At 37.8% G+C, this 19,164-nt stretch overlaps 1 protein-coding gene across 1 annotated transcript in view; it reads right to left on the minus strand.

Moving 5' to 3' along the window:
- Positions 1-2,452: 2,452 nt before the first annotated feature.
- gfra4a (GDNF family receptor alpha 4a) overlaps positions 2,453-19,164 on the minus strand; it is a 552,913-nt gene continuing 536,201 nt past the window's right edge. The window contains exons 8-9 of the mRNA XM_030127272.1: positions 7,916-8,085; positions 2,453-2,862 (exon numbers count right to left, since the gene is read on the minus strand). Coding sequence (XP_029983132.1) covers positions 2,707-2,862; positions 7,916-8,085 — 326 coding nt within the window. The 3' untranslated portion in view covers positions 2,453-2,706. The remainder of the gene's footprint in view (positions 2,863-7,915; positions 8,086-19,164) is intronic.

A 19,164-nucleotide genomic window follows, 5' to 3' on the forward strand; every position in this document is an offset into this window, starting at 1 on the left:
TGGACAGTAAATGCAGTTCTTAGTCTAAATGAGGTCTTAAAGTTTAAATCACAGGTGTCAAACATAAGGCCCGGGGGCCAAATCTGGCCCGCCAAAGGGTCCAATCCGGCCCGTAGGATGAAATTCACTGAAAATATTAATCATTTTAATTCAGGTTCCACATACAGAACAATTAGATCTCAGTTGGGTCAAACCAGTAATATACTATCATAATAATCAATAAATAATGAAAACAGCAGATTTTATCTTTGTTTTAGTGTAAAAAAGTAAAATTACATGAAAATGTTTATATTAATAAATTATCCTTTTACAAAAATGTGAATAACCTGAACAAATCTGAAAAACCTGAAACATCTTAAGAGAAGTGCATGCAATTTTACCAATATTCTGCCTGTTACTAAATGTTTTGTGTATTTGTAATAATAATGTAAAATGTAATGCACACGTGTAAATGAAAAACTGATAAACTGAGACAGAATATTGGTAGAATTACATTTGTTTTTCTTAAGACATTTCAGGTTGTTCATGTTATTCAGATTTTTAAGGAAACGTTGTAGATGTAAACATTATCCTAATGTAATTTTACTTTTTTTCACTGTTATTATTTTACTGGTCCGGCCCACTGGAGATCATATTGGGCTGAATGTGGCCCCTGAACTAAAATTAGTTTGACACCCCTGGTATAAATGTAACTTTTAGAAACCTGTAGGAACCCTGTGAAAGCTCAGATTAAAGTTCATATAATATCAGAAACGGAGAAAACTGAGTAAAAAGTGACTTTTTCAACAAAATCATTGATCCAACTCCATGGGTTTTATTGGTAGATCAATATTGTAGTCAAGTTTATGGAATGACTTCTCGTGTCATTTCGCAATAATAAACAAATCATCGCATTTGTGATTTAATGGAAAAACCGACATTACGCACTTCTGTTTTCATGACATTTAGTAAATATGAGTAAAGTTTTGCGCAAATGTCCAATGGAAAAGCCGCTATTGATTCAACTCCATAGGTTTTACTGGTGAATCCAAGTTGTAGAGGATGATGGTGTTTCCATGGTAACGTCCAAATGGGTCATATCTGATGACACTGAAAAGATGACGAACTGTATTTTACACCAATTATTTACATGGATTGATAGGATTAGTGGATGAACGGTTATTAACCATGTGCTTTCATTCGTCAGTGGCTGTTTTGGGTCTTTCTGGGTTAAGAGGTTCTAATAATACGGGGAAACAAATGCACGTTAATTCCGACAACTGAATTCAATGGCAGTGTTGAAGATGACACATTCCCCCGTTAAAAGCGTCTCCGCTCTTAACCCACTTTTCCGATTCCCGACACGTCCATGCACACAGAGCGCAGCGTACAGTACATCCTGGTAATCCACTGTCACTTTCCCGCGTCGAATGCGAAGTTCCGGCGGGTGGAGGCCGCCGTCGTCCTGCGAGCCTCTGAAACACAGATGCATCGAAACCCACGCCATCTGTCTCCCAACGGTCCTCTGTCGACGGCAAAGCGTGATTGGTCACAAACATCCCCATAGATTATCTGTTTTCACTGAGGCAAAGGTCCACGTAATGTTTAAAAAATATAAACTCGTCTTTATATCTCGTTTTTCACCAAAATCACATATATTTTTTGTACATTTCTGAAGAGTTAGCCGCCCTCTCACACTTAAAGCTTAATGAAGAAAACATGAAGAGTCCTTTTCCAAAAGCGAGGTATCTAATATCTGCGGAAAAGCAACAAAATCAGGACCACGTTCGATCAAATTAAACACACCTTCACACTTCTTAAGTTTCATTTAGTTGTAAATTTCAGTTAATTATAGCGTGTTTTTTTTTTTTTTTTTTGTTGTCTGCCATTATCTGGAAATGAACTCTTCATTGCGAGAACTTAAATCACAACGTACAAAGAATTTATTTGTGATTCAACTTCATAATAACATGTGCTTCCATCTAACATTTGCATTTATAAGCAGGTAAGAAAATGAGTTAAGTGCAGTTAAGAAAAAAAAACAAAAAAAACATCGAAAGTAAAAGCGCAAAGCAGAACGATGGGTGGAACAGCATGTGGACGAACACACACCTTAAATCTCGTGGAACACTTCATCACAGTTCATCTGAGAGAAAAAAGTCTTAACATTTACTATTTTTCTTTAACACCAAGGAATGTTCAAGAACAAAAGAAATTATTATTATTTTTTTTTTTGTCGGTTTTAGGTTTTTATGTTGTCAAGTTTCCTGCACTGTTTTCGTCAGTGTCTGATCTGTACACCTTACAAACCCTGGAGCTGCAGAATGACCGAGTTTTTTTTGTCGTGTGAGATAGTTTTTTCGTGTTTTTGGGGCGGGCATGAAGTGAGAAATGGGCGTGTACTTCCTGGTCAAACCCCTCCCCCCTTTCCCTTCCCTTCCCCACCCCTCCCCTCCCCCTCCCGATCCTGTGGTGATGTCGTCACCCCCTTGTTTCCGGTTTCTCCAGGGCGTCGGCGAAGACACATCCGCTCAAGAGTCATGATTCACGAAAAAGAGGTTAAGTGTGATTGGTGACAGAGGGAGATGGAGGCGAGGCTTGACCCTCCGTCAATCAACACATAGAAATGACTTGCTCTGATTCTCCTCTCTCTCTCTCTCTCTCACCCCCTCCCTCCCCCAGGTTTTGCAGTTTTAGTCCGTGGAGGCCCCAGATGAGCGAGGCCTCTTATTGGTCAGAGAACAGCACCATCAGCCAACCGAAGACCAGAACCAGAACTGGGACCAGGGACAGGGACATGGGCTTCGATCCGCCGTCTGACAGGCCCGGGGAGGGCAGAGTGGAGTCTCCTTCGTCACCCCACAATCTGTCGTTCTCATTTACCTGAAAGGAAGCAACAGTCGGTAAGTCTAACATGTTCCTGTTCCACAGAACCAGAACACAAAAGGTCTCAGACAAATGCACCGTACACAGACCCAACAGACCACTTGAAAAAAAACAGCAAAACACGTCAGATATTTTAGCAAGTATCTATAACACTTAAAAAGGAAAAGTTAAATGAGCATTTAGCAACATTGATAAAAATGTAACATTTTTAAGTTTCTAGTGTTTTGAGTGGCTCCGATAACTTTAACTAGATAGATTCTAAGATGACATGTTTCCACTAGTGACCTCCAGTGGTAGTAAGAGAGGTTTGCACATGTTTTCAATAACTGCTGAAGGATTTATGGGATGTGTCTAAGGGTTGATGGTGGATTGCCAGTTGAGGTGTTCTCTGAAAACAGTTTGGACATACTTTAACTACGTTTGATTGTCTTTTATTTGGACCAAACACTAATACAAAAGTCTCCCTGGAAGGTTCTGAGGTTTTTTCAGGTGGTCGCCAGTGACACTCAGTGGTGCAGTACTAAGGCTATAGTATGTGCTCTAAAAAGGTCATTTTTGACAAATTCTCATCTGTGGTTCTAATGTCTTCTAGATACTTGCTAAGGCATTTTAAGTGTATTGAGAGGTGTTTCTGATCATTTCTGACATTTTGATCAGCTGGTCACCAATCAGCTCCAGGTGGAAGATTAGTAAGGCTATAGTATGTGGTCTAAAAATGGCCATTTTCGACATAGTTTTATCCATTTTAAAGTGTATTATTTGGTCCAAACACTAAAATAAATGGTGCCCTCAGGTGTTTTAGGAAGGTTCTGAGGTTTTTTCCGGTTTTCATCAGTGACACTCAGTGGTGCAGTACTAAGACAATTTGATCTGCTGGTCACCAGTCAGCCCCAGGTGGAAGATTAGATTATGCCCTCACTAATGACTTGTTGACTTGAGCACATACTACACCGGGGGGGCACTGATGATCCCCCTCAAAATTTGCTTAAAACACTCTTAAATACCTCACTAATGACTTGTTGAGGTCTTGGGGATGATTTAGAACAGTTTTTAAGTGAAATAAAAATTTTGACTATAATTTCATGTTTTTGGAGCACATACTATGTTTGGTATGTGGTCTAAAAAGGTAATTTTTAACAAATTTCCAATTAAATTTCAATAGTGTTTTAGATACTTTTGAAGTCATTAATAAGCATGTTTTGTGGTATTTTGGGTTTTTTGAAGTGGTCACCAATCAGCTCCAGGTGGAAGATTAGTAAGGCTATAGTATGTGGTCTAAAAATGGCCATTTTCGACATAGTTTTATCCGTTTTAAAGTGTTTTATTTGGGCCAAACACTAACCTAAATGGTCCCCTCAGGTGTTTTAGGAAGGTTTTGAGATTTTTTCAGGTGGTCACCAGTGACACTATAGTATGTGCTCCAAAAAGGTCATTTTTGACAAATTCTCCTGTGTGGTTCTAATGTGTTCTAGATACTTGCTAAGGCATTTTAAGTGTATTGTTCAATCACACAAGCCTTGGTCTCTTGTTTTTCCTCAGATCTGATGATGGAAAATGTACCAGCGATTGCAGCTCGACACGGAACTAAGTATCACAACAACTCAACAAGAAAAACAAATGTTGCGACGGCAAGTATCCCTGTCTGTCAGGTCCAATCTCATTTGAATGCGCCACAATTTCCACCATGTTAATTTAATTTTAGTTTTATCAGACAGTCATTTAAATGTTAGTTGAAGAGCTGAATGTCAGATAATGTGACTCCAAGGCAACTGTCCAAAAGCTAATTCACCGTTTTAATTAACTCTGACAGTTGTTTGTAACATTTATTTGATCCCGTGTCGATAGTCTGTTATCGGGTTTAAAAAAAAAAAAAAACATCCATAACGCCGCAACGTTAGCTCTACCGATGACACTGTGGGGTGAGGTGTTCTGAAATACTCCAGGCAAGAAAATGTAAAACTAGGCCAGTGTTTTCCAGAGGGAGAACCGGAGAAAATGGCCAAAAGCCCAAATTACATAGAGTTTGTGAAATGATTTGTTTCCTGTTAGGATGGAGCAGATGAGTCCTGTCTGAAGTCCATTAGATTATTTATACACATCTCATTAGGAAATAGGCCACGCACACATTAACATATAAGACCAGCTCGTCCTTTTACTGTATAGACTCCATCACTGATGTTTACACTGATGACACTTTTACGAACGACACCGTGGAAATGTTTTATACGTCGACACTGATTCTGTGACTAAATCTGAACTACTCTGATCAACTGTGGTTTATGTAACAGCTGTTTATCTTGAACTACACAGTATTTTTTCAGTCTTTTGTTGCATTCTGTACTCAGAAACCTGCTTACAAACACATTCCTACATGCATTTATTTGATAGTTGATACCTGTAGTAATTGAGTTGTGTCATTTATATAAAATTGTTGAGTTATATTATTAATGTACTTAAAATGTTGACACTACTTGTTATTTAAACTCCTCACATTTTGTCATTGTCTGTTCCAGTTGTTTTAAATTACGATCCATCTTAACCCTTTCATGCATGAATTATGAGAACCTTAGTCAAGGTATGAGTATTTTTATTCCTCTTTAGGCATGAAAAAAAAACAATGCGACTGACATTTTTTTATGAACCTATTTTTCATGGAGTTACAAAAATGTCCCCTCAGCATTAAATTTTTGAAGCAAAGAAACATTTAAAACCCAACATCAGAAAGTGATATACTGTGTGAAAACTATGAAATAAAAATGTTTTTAATGCTGCTAAACTGATGTTTTCTCACATTTGAACATACTCTAATATTAGTTATTACTCACTTCATGGAGACAATATGAAAAAAAAAAACTTTTTCTTTAAGAAATATGTTAATTACAGTCTAATAACAATTAGCTATTGATTTACACTCAAACATGTTAGTGCAGATCAGGTTTATCAAGAACAGCAAAGTTATAGTCATGGTATGAATTGCACTTTATGGGATGGTGCATAAGCGTCCACTGTGTTGGCTGATATGCACAGAAATCAACAAAACCCTTGAAAATACAAGAGAACAGCTGTAGAATAGCTGTCCAGTATGCATGAAAGGGTTAAAGCTTTGTGTGACATCATTCCTCCAAAACTTAAAGCTGCAACTGCCAGTTTTTTCTTAATTGATCAATAACTATCTATGAAGCTAAATTAAGTAATTCTACCTTGGTGCAGTACTAAGGCATGCATGTGGTCTAAAAAGGTCATTTTAACAAAGTCTCATATTTGGTTCTAATATGTTCTAGATACTTGCTAAGGCATTTTAATTGTATTGTGAGGTGTTTCTGATCATTTCTGACAATTGGATCAGGTGGTCACCAATCAGCCCCAGGTGGATGATCAGTAAGGCTGTAGTATGTGGTCAAAAAAGGTCATTTTTGACAAATTTCTAATTAATTTTCTTAAGTGTTTTAGATACTTTGTAAGTCATTAATAAGCAAGTTTTGTGGTATTTTGGGTTTTTTGAGGTGGTCACCAATCAGCCCCGGTTGGAAGATTAGCAAGGCTATAGTATGTGGTCTAAACATGGCCATTTTCAACAGTTTTATCCATTTTAAAGTGTTTTATTTGGGCCAAACACTAATCTAAATGGTCCCCACAGGTGTTTTAGGAAGTTTTGAGGTTTTTTTCAGGTGGTCACCAGTGGCGCAGTAGTAAGGCTATAGTATGTGCTCCAAAAAGGTCATTTTTACAAATTTCCAATTAATTTTCTAAAGTGTTTTAGATACTTTTTAAGTTATTAATAAGCAAGTTTTGTGGTATTTTGTTTTTTTTAAGTGGTCGCTCATCAGCCCCAGGTGGAAAATTAGTAAGGCTATAGTATGTGCACCAAAAAGGTCATTTTTGACATAGTTTTAATTAAGTTATTAAAGTGTTTTAGATACTTTTTAAGTCATTAATAAGCATTTTTGTGGTAGGTAGGGTTTTTTGAAGTGGTCACTCATCAGCTCCAAAAAGGTCAGTTTTGACAAATTCTCATCTGTGGTTCTTATGTGTTTTAGATACTTGCTAAGGCATTTTAAGTCTATTGCGAGGTGTTTCAGATCATTTGTTACAATTTGATCAGGTGGTCACCAATCAGCCACAGGTGGAAGATCAGTAAGGCTCCAAAAAGGTCATTTTTAACAAATTTCCAATTAACTTTCTATAGTGTTTTAGATACTTTTGAAGTCATTAGTAAGCATGTTTTGTGGTATTTAGGGTTTTTTGAAGTGGTCACTAATCAGCCCCAGGTGGAAGATCAGTATGTGGTCTAAAAAGGTCATTTTTGACAAATTCTCATATTTGGTTCTAATGTGTTCTAGATACTTGATAAGGCATTTTAGGTGTGTTGTGAGGTGTTTCTGATCATTTGTTAAAATTTGATCAGGTGGTCACCAATCAGCCCCGGGTGGAACATTAGGAAGTAGTAATGTGGTCTAAAAATGGCCATTTTACATAAGTTTTCAAACATCTTTCTTAGGTGTTCTTTCTGTTTTTTTTTCTAGTGCTTTTTGAGGCCCATTACAGTCTGCAGAGATGCAGATATGATTTTGGGCCAGTTTTAATACATGTTACTAAAGTCTTATAGTTAATGGTGCTCATGAAGTTTTTCAGATCGTTTCTGACACTGTTAGGACAGTTTTAAAGCTATGTATCCTCTGTTTTGTTGGTATAGTGTCTTAAAAGTTTAACTTATTATCCATTTACAGTTATATTAATTATCTGTAATATTAATATGCTGCATTTTCCTCAGCACAAAATCTGGACACATTTCAGCACCAATTCTTAAGCATTTCATAATCGACAAACTGTGTCTATGTAACATTAAGCCCAGAGCCACAAACAGTATTTTTCTGTGGGTTTGAACTTTTGTGTGACTGACTAACTACCGGCACCGACACTTTTGTCCCTGCAGGTTCAAACCAACACCTCCAGTCATCTGTGGCCCATTTCTGAGCCAGGCCGCCTCCATTAGCATGTCTCTTTGGGAAAAAGGTTAAAAATCACATTCTTTTGCTCTATTTTGTCTCACCTGAGTAGGTATCTGTGCTCTTAAAATGTTCTGCTCTGTTTCCGTGGAGACGCCTGGGGCGGTGGTTATGAAGTGCGGGCTCTGGTTGCCCGGCGCTGGACTGGGCATCCCGGGCGGACTGGCACCCGATTTCACATCCGATCCATTCCCAAAGGCCAGGATGGCGTTTTCTACAACAGAACACACAGGAGAGGTTTGGTTAAAAAGGGGATGTGAGTGACAGATTAATGGATCACACCAACACCGGGTGGTAAATGAGAAAACTTAGCTCATTTTCACTTTGCTGTTGCTTTTTTCCCCCCTCGTCTCATTGAAAAGTGATTGGTCACTTTATAATTATGTAGTGGGAGACTATAATTACAATGTGGTCATGGCATGTGAGGACAATTCAACCTTTAAAAGTGAGTCATCAAGCTGCAGAGTGAATAAATGTGTTCTCTTTAGTGGGAAAAAACTAATTTCCAACTGTATTTGGCAAGACTTCTTTAACCCTTTAGAACTCCCTCATAGAATTACTCTGAAATTCAAAATTTCACCCTTAGTGTGTTATTGGAGGACATAACCAGACCTTTGGTAATAAAACATAAATAAATATTGTTATGTAGAAAATCAAGGTCAATGAAGTTACCATATTTGGTTCCTTGCCCATAAGTAGAAAAAAAAAAGTATATATATAATTACAAGAAAAACACATGTAAGGTGAGAGGAACATGTATTTTAGAACATTAGAACAGTGGTTGTCAACGTTTTTAGAACAAATGCCCCTTTACGTCATCATAAGCCTCCTGCCCCCCCCCCCCCCCCATTGAGCTCACTCACTGTAACTGTTGCTGTCATTGTTTTGTAATATGTGTCAAAATGACCAAAAACAGTCACTTGCCCAATAAAGGGTTAAATGCACAATCAATATGACACAATTTTTGGGGATTTATATGCAGGTCTTCTTATTGGAGATCATACATCACTACGCTGGGCAAAGAGTTCAGATTTTTTAGAACGTATACATTTTATATCCTGAAGAAGGATTAAATACAGTTGTTTATTTCTTCCACAAGAGTGAAATAGCGCAGTCTAGTGGTATTGTAGTTTTCTTATTGTTGGTATGTAATCTATATTATTGTGTGTGTATGTGTGTCTTGAGATTCACACTAAATCCATACAGAGCTGACTGCTGCAGTTTGTCAGACTTATGAATTTTTGGTCAAGGAACAGACTAGTGAAAATGGCGAGTTGATAGGAGCAATATTTTGGGAGATATTCGTAGTTTTGGAATATACAATGGCCTTACAATCATGTTGCTAAACCCAGGAGGCTTTGGCGGTGACTGGTGGACAAATGCGGTACAACAAAAGCATAAAAACTACCACATCTAGAACCTGAAGGATTGTTAGAATGTAAGTTAAGAGTTAACCGTTACCCGTGGTAGTAATAAATGGTCATTATTCCTATTTTTTTCATACCGGCTAAAATTTACTTAGGGGGTCAAATGAGTGGCCATTTTTGTAAAAAAAAAAAAAGTTGTAATAAATGCATAGAACTGAGTTGAAATAATGCTAATCCATTTGTGCACAGACTACTGATATTATTTGACAGTGGAAGCTCTGTTTTCAGAAATATTGGATTTTCAATAGCATGTGTATGTGAAAACTTTTGCTGGTGGACGGACGTGACATTACCCATGATGCTCCGGTCAGTACCAGTACTTTATTAGTAATAAACTTATAGACTTACTATTGCTAATTCTCCTCTTATTCTTAAATGTTAATATTGTGGATCTAAAACAATAACAGCTGACACAAAAACACAAAATGTGGCAGTGGACGGATGTGACATGGTTGTTACAGATCCCATCATACTGATGCTCGGCAGCCATGTCACCATATCCAGAAATCATCCCTGTGCAAAAACTGGGATTAGAATTATTTATTGTATAGTTTATCATCATACTAAAGAGTAAATAACAATATAGAATTATTTCTTTATAAAAATGCTTATTATTAGAAAACTGTTGATTTAAAAAGTGACGTGTGACATTCTTAATGTGTGTATTGGCGTAACATAAGCAGGATGGATCAGCACCATACTCCATATTGAACCTGTAAAAATAAAACATGTGATATGTAGTATAGAATCTTGTAAGAAAAATTGGGGAATCTAAAATAGAATATTTGTTTTTCAGGTAAATTCCGTTAAAATATAACTTGGCCATTTGTGACATGAAAATATAGCATTAATTGTGATGAAACTGGACATTTTTGACCTGAAAACATAGTTCATATGACCATCAAGATGTTGCAACAGAACTGAAATCCTGTACATTTGCAGAACTTGCATTTACCAACACAAAGTTCCTTTGGGGATTCACTTATATTGATTTCTTATGCACAAATAAGACCTCTAAGCACATTTTAGCTGATACATATTTTGGTTATAAAATGTTAATACTGTGGAATGAGTTTATTATAATCTGTTATAGGCTTATTGATTTGAAGTTTAAGTATTTGAAACTTCAGTCATTATGTTAAGTTATCGATGAGAAATGGGGGTGGGATTAAATACATTTTCTTCATCCCACTCCTTTTCGAGCGTAAATGTATGAATTCGAAATATTGAACTCTAATGTATTCTGTTGGATGTATTTGCATTATCAGATACTGTTGTACGCAGGTCATTTGTGTTGATTAATAAATGAATGATCTGCAGTATAAAACACCACTCCATCTCTACACCACAGAAGAAGACAAGGCATTCGCTTCCCTTTGTATAAAATGCAAACAGAAAAGCCTGTGATTCTGGACTAATAGTGGAGCGGCTCAGTCAGCGGCAGATTGAAGCTTTGGTTTTAATTACAGAGCTCTGGGAGGAAGGCGCTACTGTAAATCGAACGTAATGCGAATTTGCTAAATGGCACGAAACTCCACGTGAAAACTGAAACTCCGGTCGTAATATAATATAATTACAGGAGATCAACGGCACGAACAGCAGTGAGCTATTTGGTCAAATCAGTTGGTGGTCAGCAGGCTTTCTAACATGCCAGTTTCAACAGCCGTGGGGATTCAGGACAGACAGGTGGAAAGTGTTCCGACCCCCAGGCCATCCGACTCCCTGCAAACTTTAGTGTGCACCGCTTTTCAACATCCTTTCTGTTTTTGCTTCACAGAGAATTCTATTTAAGATGTGGGCAAAAAAAGTCACATTTTGATATGTTTTTCATGAATTTGAGTCGTAAATCCACTCAGATCTTTAATGTGGACTGCATTTAACCACTCAAAATCACCACAGGGGAGATTTCTTCAGCGCGACAGGAGGAAATTCATATGAAGCAAAAATAAACATGGAGGAGAAATATGACACAGATGACTCCCAACAGGAGTACATTTATATGGGAGTCATGGAAATCATCAAATGTGATGAAATACAGTACGGTCATGGAGAAATCCCCTGTCCGTTTGCATGTTATTTAAGAAAAAAATAGGACCAATGGCCCTGTAGCTCACCGGCATGTTCTATCAAGAGTCAAAAACATGTTGAATTGTGGTGTTGATCAATCAGGAGATCAATCAACAGAAGTGGGCGGTACTCTCACTGGGGGAGAACTCAACCAATTCAGTCAAAGTCCATATATGACTTCTATCAGTGATCAGTAGGAACTATATTGATATCTGTAACCTTTTCCATGTTATAAGCATCAAAATTTGGACCATTATAAGTAAAGGCAAATTTGTAATATTTCAAAAATTCAAAAAAATTCACTCAAAAGTGTGAACAAACTTTGTCGACATTGTCCAGAGGAAGATGTATACAAAATTTTAAATGAATCCGATCAATAGTTTCGGAGAAAAAGAGTGTTGAAATCTAGACACTGGTGACCTTGTTTGACCCTTCATGGTCACCCAAGGTCATGGACCCAAATTAAAGTCTATATATGACTTCGTATCAGTGCTCAATAGTAACTATATTGATATTTGTAACTATTTCCATGTTATAAGCTGTTAAAATATGGACCATTATTAGTAAAGGCAAGTTTTTTATATTTTGAAAATTTGTCAAAAATTTAAAAATCTAAATTTCTCAAAATTGCAAACAACAAGCTGCAGACATTGTTCCAAGGAAGCTACAAAAAAAATCGAGGATAGATAGATAGATAGATAGATAGATAGATAGATAGATAGATAGATAGATAGATAGATAGATAGATAGATAGATAGATAGATAGATAGATAGATAGATAGATAATTTATTAATTCTGGGGGAAATTCAAGTATTCAGCAATCTAGACACTGGTGACCTTACGCTGGACCCTTCGAGGTCACAAAACTGTGAACAAACTTTGTAGACATTGTCCCAAAGAAGCGACAACAAATTTAAAATGAGTCTGACCAGCAAAATATGAATGGACTGAACCTGTTGATTTAACCGATCAGATTTCATATTGGCCACATGGGGGCGAACTAACAGGCGCACAATAATGTTAATATTTTTACGTCATTTGATTGAACGGTCAAAAAGTGACTAGTCAGAAGAAACTTAGCTTAAAACCCCATCTGTAGAGACTAGGGATGTAACGATATGAAAATTTCATATCACGGTTATTGTGACCAATATTATCACGGTTATCAGTATTATTGCGGTATTGTTGAAATGTGCTCAAAATGTGCAAAAAATATTTATATACACGCACTGAAATAATTTAACCAAGTTGTATTTTGGAAAAAAACAAAAAACAAACAAAATAATAGGCGTAATGTACTTTCTGTTTGCGGAAACGTTCAAATATTAATATAAACATCAAACATTCAAATGTGCAAAAAAGATGGAACCTTATGTCCATTGTTTGACCATTTTCCAGATCAAGTTTGAGTTGTTTTAGTTTCTTTTTAATAGATAAATAGTCTCTTTCTCTTTCAAAGTGTGGTAATCAAACACGGTTATCATGATAATTAGAATTTAAATGGTAATACTAACCATCGGAAATTTTACCGCGGTTTATTGTTATACTAGTAATCGTTACATCCCTAGTAGAGACGTGTATGAGGTCAAATATATTCATTTAGATTTAATAGCTGTTTTCAACCACAATAGCCGACAGATACTGATGGTATAAAATTGATATTAAAAGGTGGATTACGTCAGGTAGAATAACACTGAAGGCAAATACATGTCAAATACATGAGCCAGATACTAACTCACATGCAAAATTCTGCCAAAATGCACCATTTCCACAACGCAAACCCATCGCAGGACCTAAACCTCCACAAACTTAAAGCTGCGTACGACTTCCGTCACCAATTTTTCATCAAATCTGTAAAACCCAAGTCGTGGCCTAAGTATCACATATCTGTACGTCTTTCCGTGATTACGCACCTTAATTACGTCCCTCACGGTGAACAATTTCGAAGATGACTCCATCACAACCAGCCCATTTGTTTACATACAAAGCCGGTAGGTCACTCCGACATATTCGGAAATTTGTCGCGAAGTGCATTGTGGGAATGGGAATTCCACGCAGCCGCAGTATGGCTGCAACAGCAACAAACACAGAAACGACTTCATTACTTCTTGCTGCTGCGTGGAGTTCCGAAAAAGCCCAAGGGATGGTTTGGTTTCAGTTTGGTATGAACACACACGGGTTGTGATGGAGTACACTTTCTAAGTTCACCATGAGGGAAGTGACTCAGATGAGTAATCACGGAAAGACTAACGGATTCCTGATACTTAGGTTATGACTGGGGTTTTACAGATCTGAAGAAAAATTGGTAATGAAAGTTATACGCAGCTTTAACAAATTTAACTGAACAAAAACTATAATTATCTCTTCTGTTTCCTTTTTCTCAGATATACTTCTGTGTCCTCTCATATTATCTCTAAAAAAAACTATTTCAATTTGCACTCTTTTAATAGAGTAAGAAGTAGAGAAGTTGTTCTGTGAAACGGTCTAATCAGATCCTGTCACACACTCCGTTACAAAAACAGAATTGTGTTTTTCAGATAACACAATGCGAAACAAATGGTAAAAATAAAAAATAAAAAATTCCACCTCCATTCTCTTTGTTGTTATCTGGCTTTGGAGTTTGTGTTTTTTTTTCCTAATAGTCTCAAACCTTCCGGAGGTGCTGCATTATGGGTCTTAATTTTAAGACACAATACTTCACAACCGCCTGAGTAAACTTCGCTAAAAGGACGACGAATTCCCTTCATTCACAGAAATCACGCTGCACTCGGTGATGGATATTTAGTGCTGCAGCTGAAGGTCTTGTGTGTTATGTCTAAATACAGACCTTATGCAAGTTGGAGTCCAGATGGGAGTTATTTGCAGAACATTAGGTTTTATGGCAGATGATTGATTTTACAGTAAGGTCAAAATTATGTGAATTATGCTGACAGGTTTTCACATTTTTCCACTGCCTTCGTTTGCGCTCTGAAACCCAAGGACAAACACTCTTAGACCCAGTGAACCCGGCGGCGCTCAGCCTTTCTGAGCTCCGTACAGGGTCAACGGCAGCGTCGACGCACTCCAACCACAAATAAGCACTGAAAGTCCTCGACTGCAGATAAAAGGAGAGAAAAGTAGAAATGAATCTCATCACAATGACGCTGCTGTGGATTCACAGAAGACTGAGCATGAAGTCTGTCTGCTACAAGAATATTTAACCCTTTGGAGACTATGTGTGTTTCCAGTGACATATTTAGCATTTTACGGCATTCAAATTACACCAACTCCTGAACCGTTCTCACTATTGACAAAATTCAAACGCCATCTGAAAGTCAAGATTGAGAGCTATTTAGTATCTTAGCAAAAATAGCAACTTTCCTCTCAACATTTAAGCTGAGGATTAGGACTGGGTATCATGTCCAATTTCCATAATCGATTCGATATCGATTCATAAGGTTCTGAATCGATTAATGACGATTCGATTCGATTCAATATCGATTCGATTCGGTATTAATTGATTGATTCAGATTAATTTAGTGATACCAAAGTACAATTTTGAGCTGTAACCTGATTATTTGACTACTGCAGTCATGCAACACATCAATACTGGGATCAATATTGACATTAGAAAGGAAATAAATTTGACATTTCAGCAGGAAGTAGCTGAATCTGCTCTGAAATAATGAACAGGACACAAACATGTCCATGTTTCTACAGTGGATCAGAACGGACTTCGTCATCTTTATGGCTGGAGGCTTCTACACATTGGGGGGTGGTGCTCCATGATTTTTGGGTGGGGCTGGGGGGTGTGCACACTCCGTGAATGTTGGTCGCGGAGTGCGCACCCTCCGTGTGGGGGGGGGGGGGGGGGGGGGGGGGGCAGCATAGCAGTCAGACATTGTCGCTCTACTCTTCCTCTAACTTCATAGGTGATAGTATGGATCCAAGTTATTATTCCAAGAATGACCAGCTTCTGTGACCCGCCGGACGGCCAGTTCCTTCACACTGTGGGTTCGAGTTTGAGGCCGGAGGACCTCCAGCGGAAGGGGTTTCCCCACCGCATCTTTTTCGAAAGTGAGACCAAGTCTTCCTCAGGGGTTCACAAGACAGAGCCGCCGGCGGTTCCGCGTACTCCCGGTCCTGCTCTGAAAAATCAATCTCATCCACTATTAATCGATTACGCAAAATTAAAATGAGATTGATCTAAGATCGATTAAATTGATTTTTTTTTCTCAGCCCTACTGATGATGGTACAACTCAACAATTAATTCAGGGGTTCCCAAACTTTTAAACTAGCGACCCCCAAAATAATATTGCGAAAGACTGGTGACCCCCATTATCCCCTAAGTGACTGAAACATAAAAAAATGTGCATACAAGAGTCGCACAATGATACTGTGGCATATTTGCCACATTGCATTGTGGGTACTTGACATTTTACTCATTGTGCTCTGTTTTATGTGCAGTGGTTCAAGGGGGGAGTTATGTTAATGTTTATTACCCCGCCCCCCGAAGGAGAGGCAAGGGATATTGTTGTTGGTTTGTTTTGTTTAACACTCTAGCAGCAAAACTACTGGTTCAATTCATACCAAATTAGGTTTATAGATTGCCAGCAAGGTTATTATTGTCAACAAAAACTAACGAAATGACGGAAACTAGAATTGAAAAAAACTTTTCCGTTAACTGAAATAAATAAAAACTATAATTAAGAGAAAAAAATGATAACTAACTGAAACTGTATTGTCTGCTTACAAAACTAACCAAAACGTAAAAAAATTGTGGATAAAATTCCCTTCGTTTTCGTCCTTGTCAGTGTCGGATTGATACGAAATCGATATATTTCGCTGTAGCAATTTTAGCTGGCGGTACCGTACGACACTTAACGGTCCGTCATTTGTCGTTTAGAGTCGTCTTCTGGTCCCCACTCTACCTGGAAACATGGAGACTAAAGTTGGGAGAAAGCAGCAGAGTCCTGGATGGGGTTTATTTGAGTATGATGGCAAAGAAGATAAAAGATAAGACAAAACTACAATTAATACTAACTAACTAAGCATTTACAAAAAACTGAAAACTAATAAAAGCTAGCAAACCTGCTCTAAAAACCAATTAAAACTGACTGAATTAGAGAAAAAAAAGTCAAAACTAAATAAAACTAAACTATAATGAAAAATCCAGAACTATTAGAACCTTGATTGCCAGTGACCCAGAATAGATCTGATTACATTTTTGAACCAGTAGGTCAAAATTCAAATTTTTTTAATGAATTTTTAAAATCTTTTTTTCCCCCATTTACTTATAATGGGTGAAATTTAAAATGTCTGTAGCAGCAAAACTATTTTTTTGAATTCATACCAGATTGGGTTTATACATTACCAGAGACCCAGAATAGTTACCATTACATTTTGCGAAGAGTTGGTTAAAGTTAAAATTTTTATGAATTTTTAAAATGTGTTTTTTCTCCCATTTACTTATGATGGGCGACATTTTGCATGTCTATAAAAATGTCAATTTTGTTTCAGTTTACTTCAAACTTGGCACATATATGGCTGACATCAGCACATGCATAGACATGATGACATCAGCTGGATCGATGCCAAAATAAGCTACAATACGTGTGAGGGGTGGGGGTTGTTGTGCCTGGAATAGGGATGTAATGATTACCAGTGTAATGATAAACCACGGTAAATTTCTCAGGGTACGTTTACACGGCAACACTAGGATCTAATTCCACAAAGATTTCTCCTTTGCGTTATAAAATCATTCCGCGTTAAAACGAAGCCGCTATGATAACGATCTGCATTAACATGAGTCCGCGAGGACGGCTGAATACGCTGTAGTGGCCATGCCAGACCAGTAGCTGGCGATGTAGAGCTGTAGTGAAACAGTGGTGGTAAAACACGCGCCTGCGCACAAACGATTTCCGGTTTAGACAGCCTTTAAATGAGAAGAAGAAGAAGAGGCGGATATAAGAAATGCGTCTCCGCTGGTAAGAGTGTAGACGCAGTAAGTCTAACTTTTGGTGGAGAAGCGACAGCAAACTGAGCACAGTTAGCAGTACGTATGTTGTTCTGAAACCGGCCATTGTTGTTGTGGTTGTTCCTTCTTTTTCTGCAGCTTTATTGTGTCATAGAGGCTGGCAAACCAGCTTGGAGGTGCATTACCGCCACCAACTGGCCTGGAGTGGGTTAACTGGCGGTTCTTGGCTGCGCACGCATGCGATGACGTCATATTTTACCCCGGAACGCTCCGATTCACGTTAACACGGAGCTGAAATGTGGAGCGTATCGATAACATTCCACCCTGGACCCTGGTATCAAAAGTTTCCGGATTCAGGCACTCTAGGCACCGTTTCCATGTTAACAGAAGGCTAATCCGTGATGAAATCTTCCCGGAGTCGACTGAATCCTACGCCGTGTAAACGGCCCCTCAGTGGTTAGTATTACTATAAATTCTAATTGTCGTATCTATCTAATTATCATAATAACCTTGTTTTATTACCGCACTTTGAAAACAGAGAGAGAGAGACCTCTGTTAGTTCTGTCTGTCTCTCTCTCTCTCTCTCTCTGGAAAAGAAACTAAATCAACTCAAACTTGATATGGAAAATGGTCACACAATGGCCATAAGGTGTCATCTTTAATGCATATTTGTATGTTTGATGTTTACATGGTCATATACATGAATATTTCAGCCAACAAAGTACATTGTGCTGTTATTTTATTGGTTTGTTTTTTTAAATACATCTTTATTAAATTATTTCAGGGTTTGTATAAGTGCTTTTTGAACATTTTGAGGACAATTTCAACAATACCGTGATAATAACGATAACCGTGATAATTTTGTCACAGTAACCGTGATATGGAATTTTCATATCATTACATCCCTCGCCTGGAACCATTTATTTAGGTTAATGTGTCTGTTTATTGGCCTTTTTACGTTCATTTTTATTCCTGTGACACCATTCGTCTAACAAAGCTTTACCTGTTTGTCGCTGTTAAGCTGCTGTTCATGCTGCGTTAATGAAACCTTTGATCTTTCAAAGTAAAAGTACTTTCTATGCACCTTGAAACTCAAAATGTTAATATCCTTCCTTCAAAGTAAATGTGCAACAGTACTGCCCTTAATCAGTCGTAACCACCTCAGGGGTCACATCAAGAGGTTTGTGAAAATCATCTTGCGACCTCCCTTGGCGTCCTGCAACCCCCCAGGGGTCATAATAATGATAATTAGTAGTCAGATATTGAAAGTTAAGTTCTTACTGAAAAAAGGTGCAAAAGAATTGACGAAAAATACATTTTCTGACATTGTCATTGCAAAAACAACCTAAAGAAGTTTAGGCGTCCTGTTATAATGGTAGTCCATAAAGGGTTCATTACCTGAATAACTGTTTGGAGCGGCTACAGGCTGTGAAAGAGTGGGAAGAAGGCTGCTGATTGGCTGTTCCTTGAAGTGGCACATGGGCCAACGCTGTGCCCGATTACTACATTATTTCACCTAGAAAATAAAATAAGCCCATTGTCCTCCAACATGATGAATATACATAATTGTGTCTTGAAGAAATGCAGCAGCACAAGCACTGAATCATAACATCTAATCACTAAACAATGGAGATGTTAAAATTTTTGATTTGCCAGCAGCCAGCGACAGCTCTCAACAATTATGTTCAACAAAAGCCCCGAAATGAAAGTTGTGTCAGCGGCTGCCGCTACCTGAAGCGTTTTGAGAAATCCCAGCCTATCTGTCAGCTGTCGCTTTGACAGATGCACTTTGGAGAGCAGATTTAATCTCATTTCCACCTCGACGTTTTGTTTAAGTTTAA

The sequence above is a fragment of the Sphaeramia orbicularis genome, chromosome 22 (assembly GCF_902148855.1).
Source record: "Sphaeramia orbicularis chromosome 22, fSphaOr1.1, whole genome shotgun sequence".
NCBI lineage: Eukaryota > Metazoa > Chordata > Actinopteri > Kurtiformes > Apogonidae > Sphaeramia > Sphaeramia orbicularis.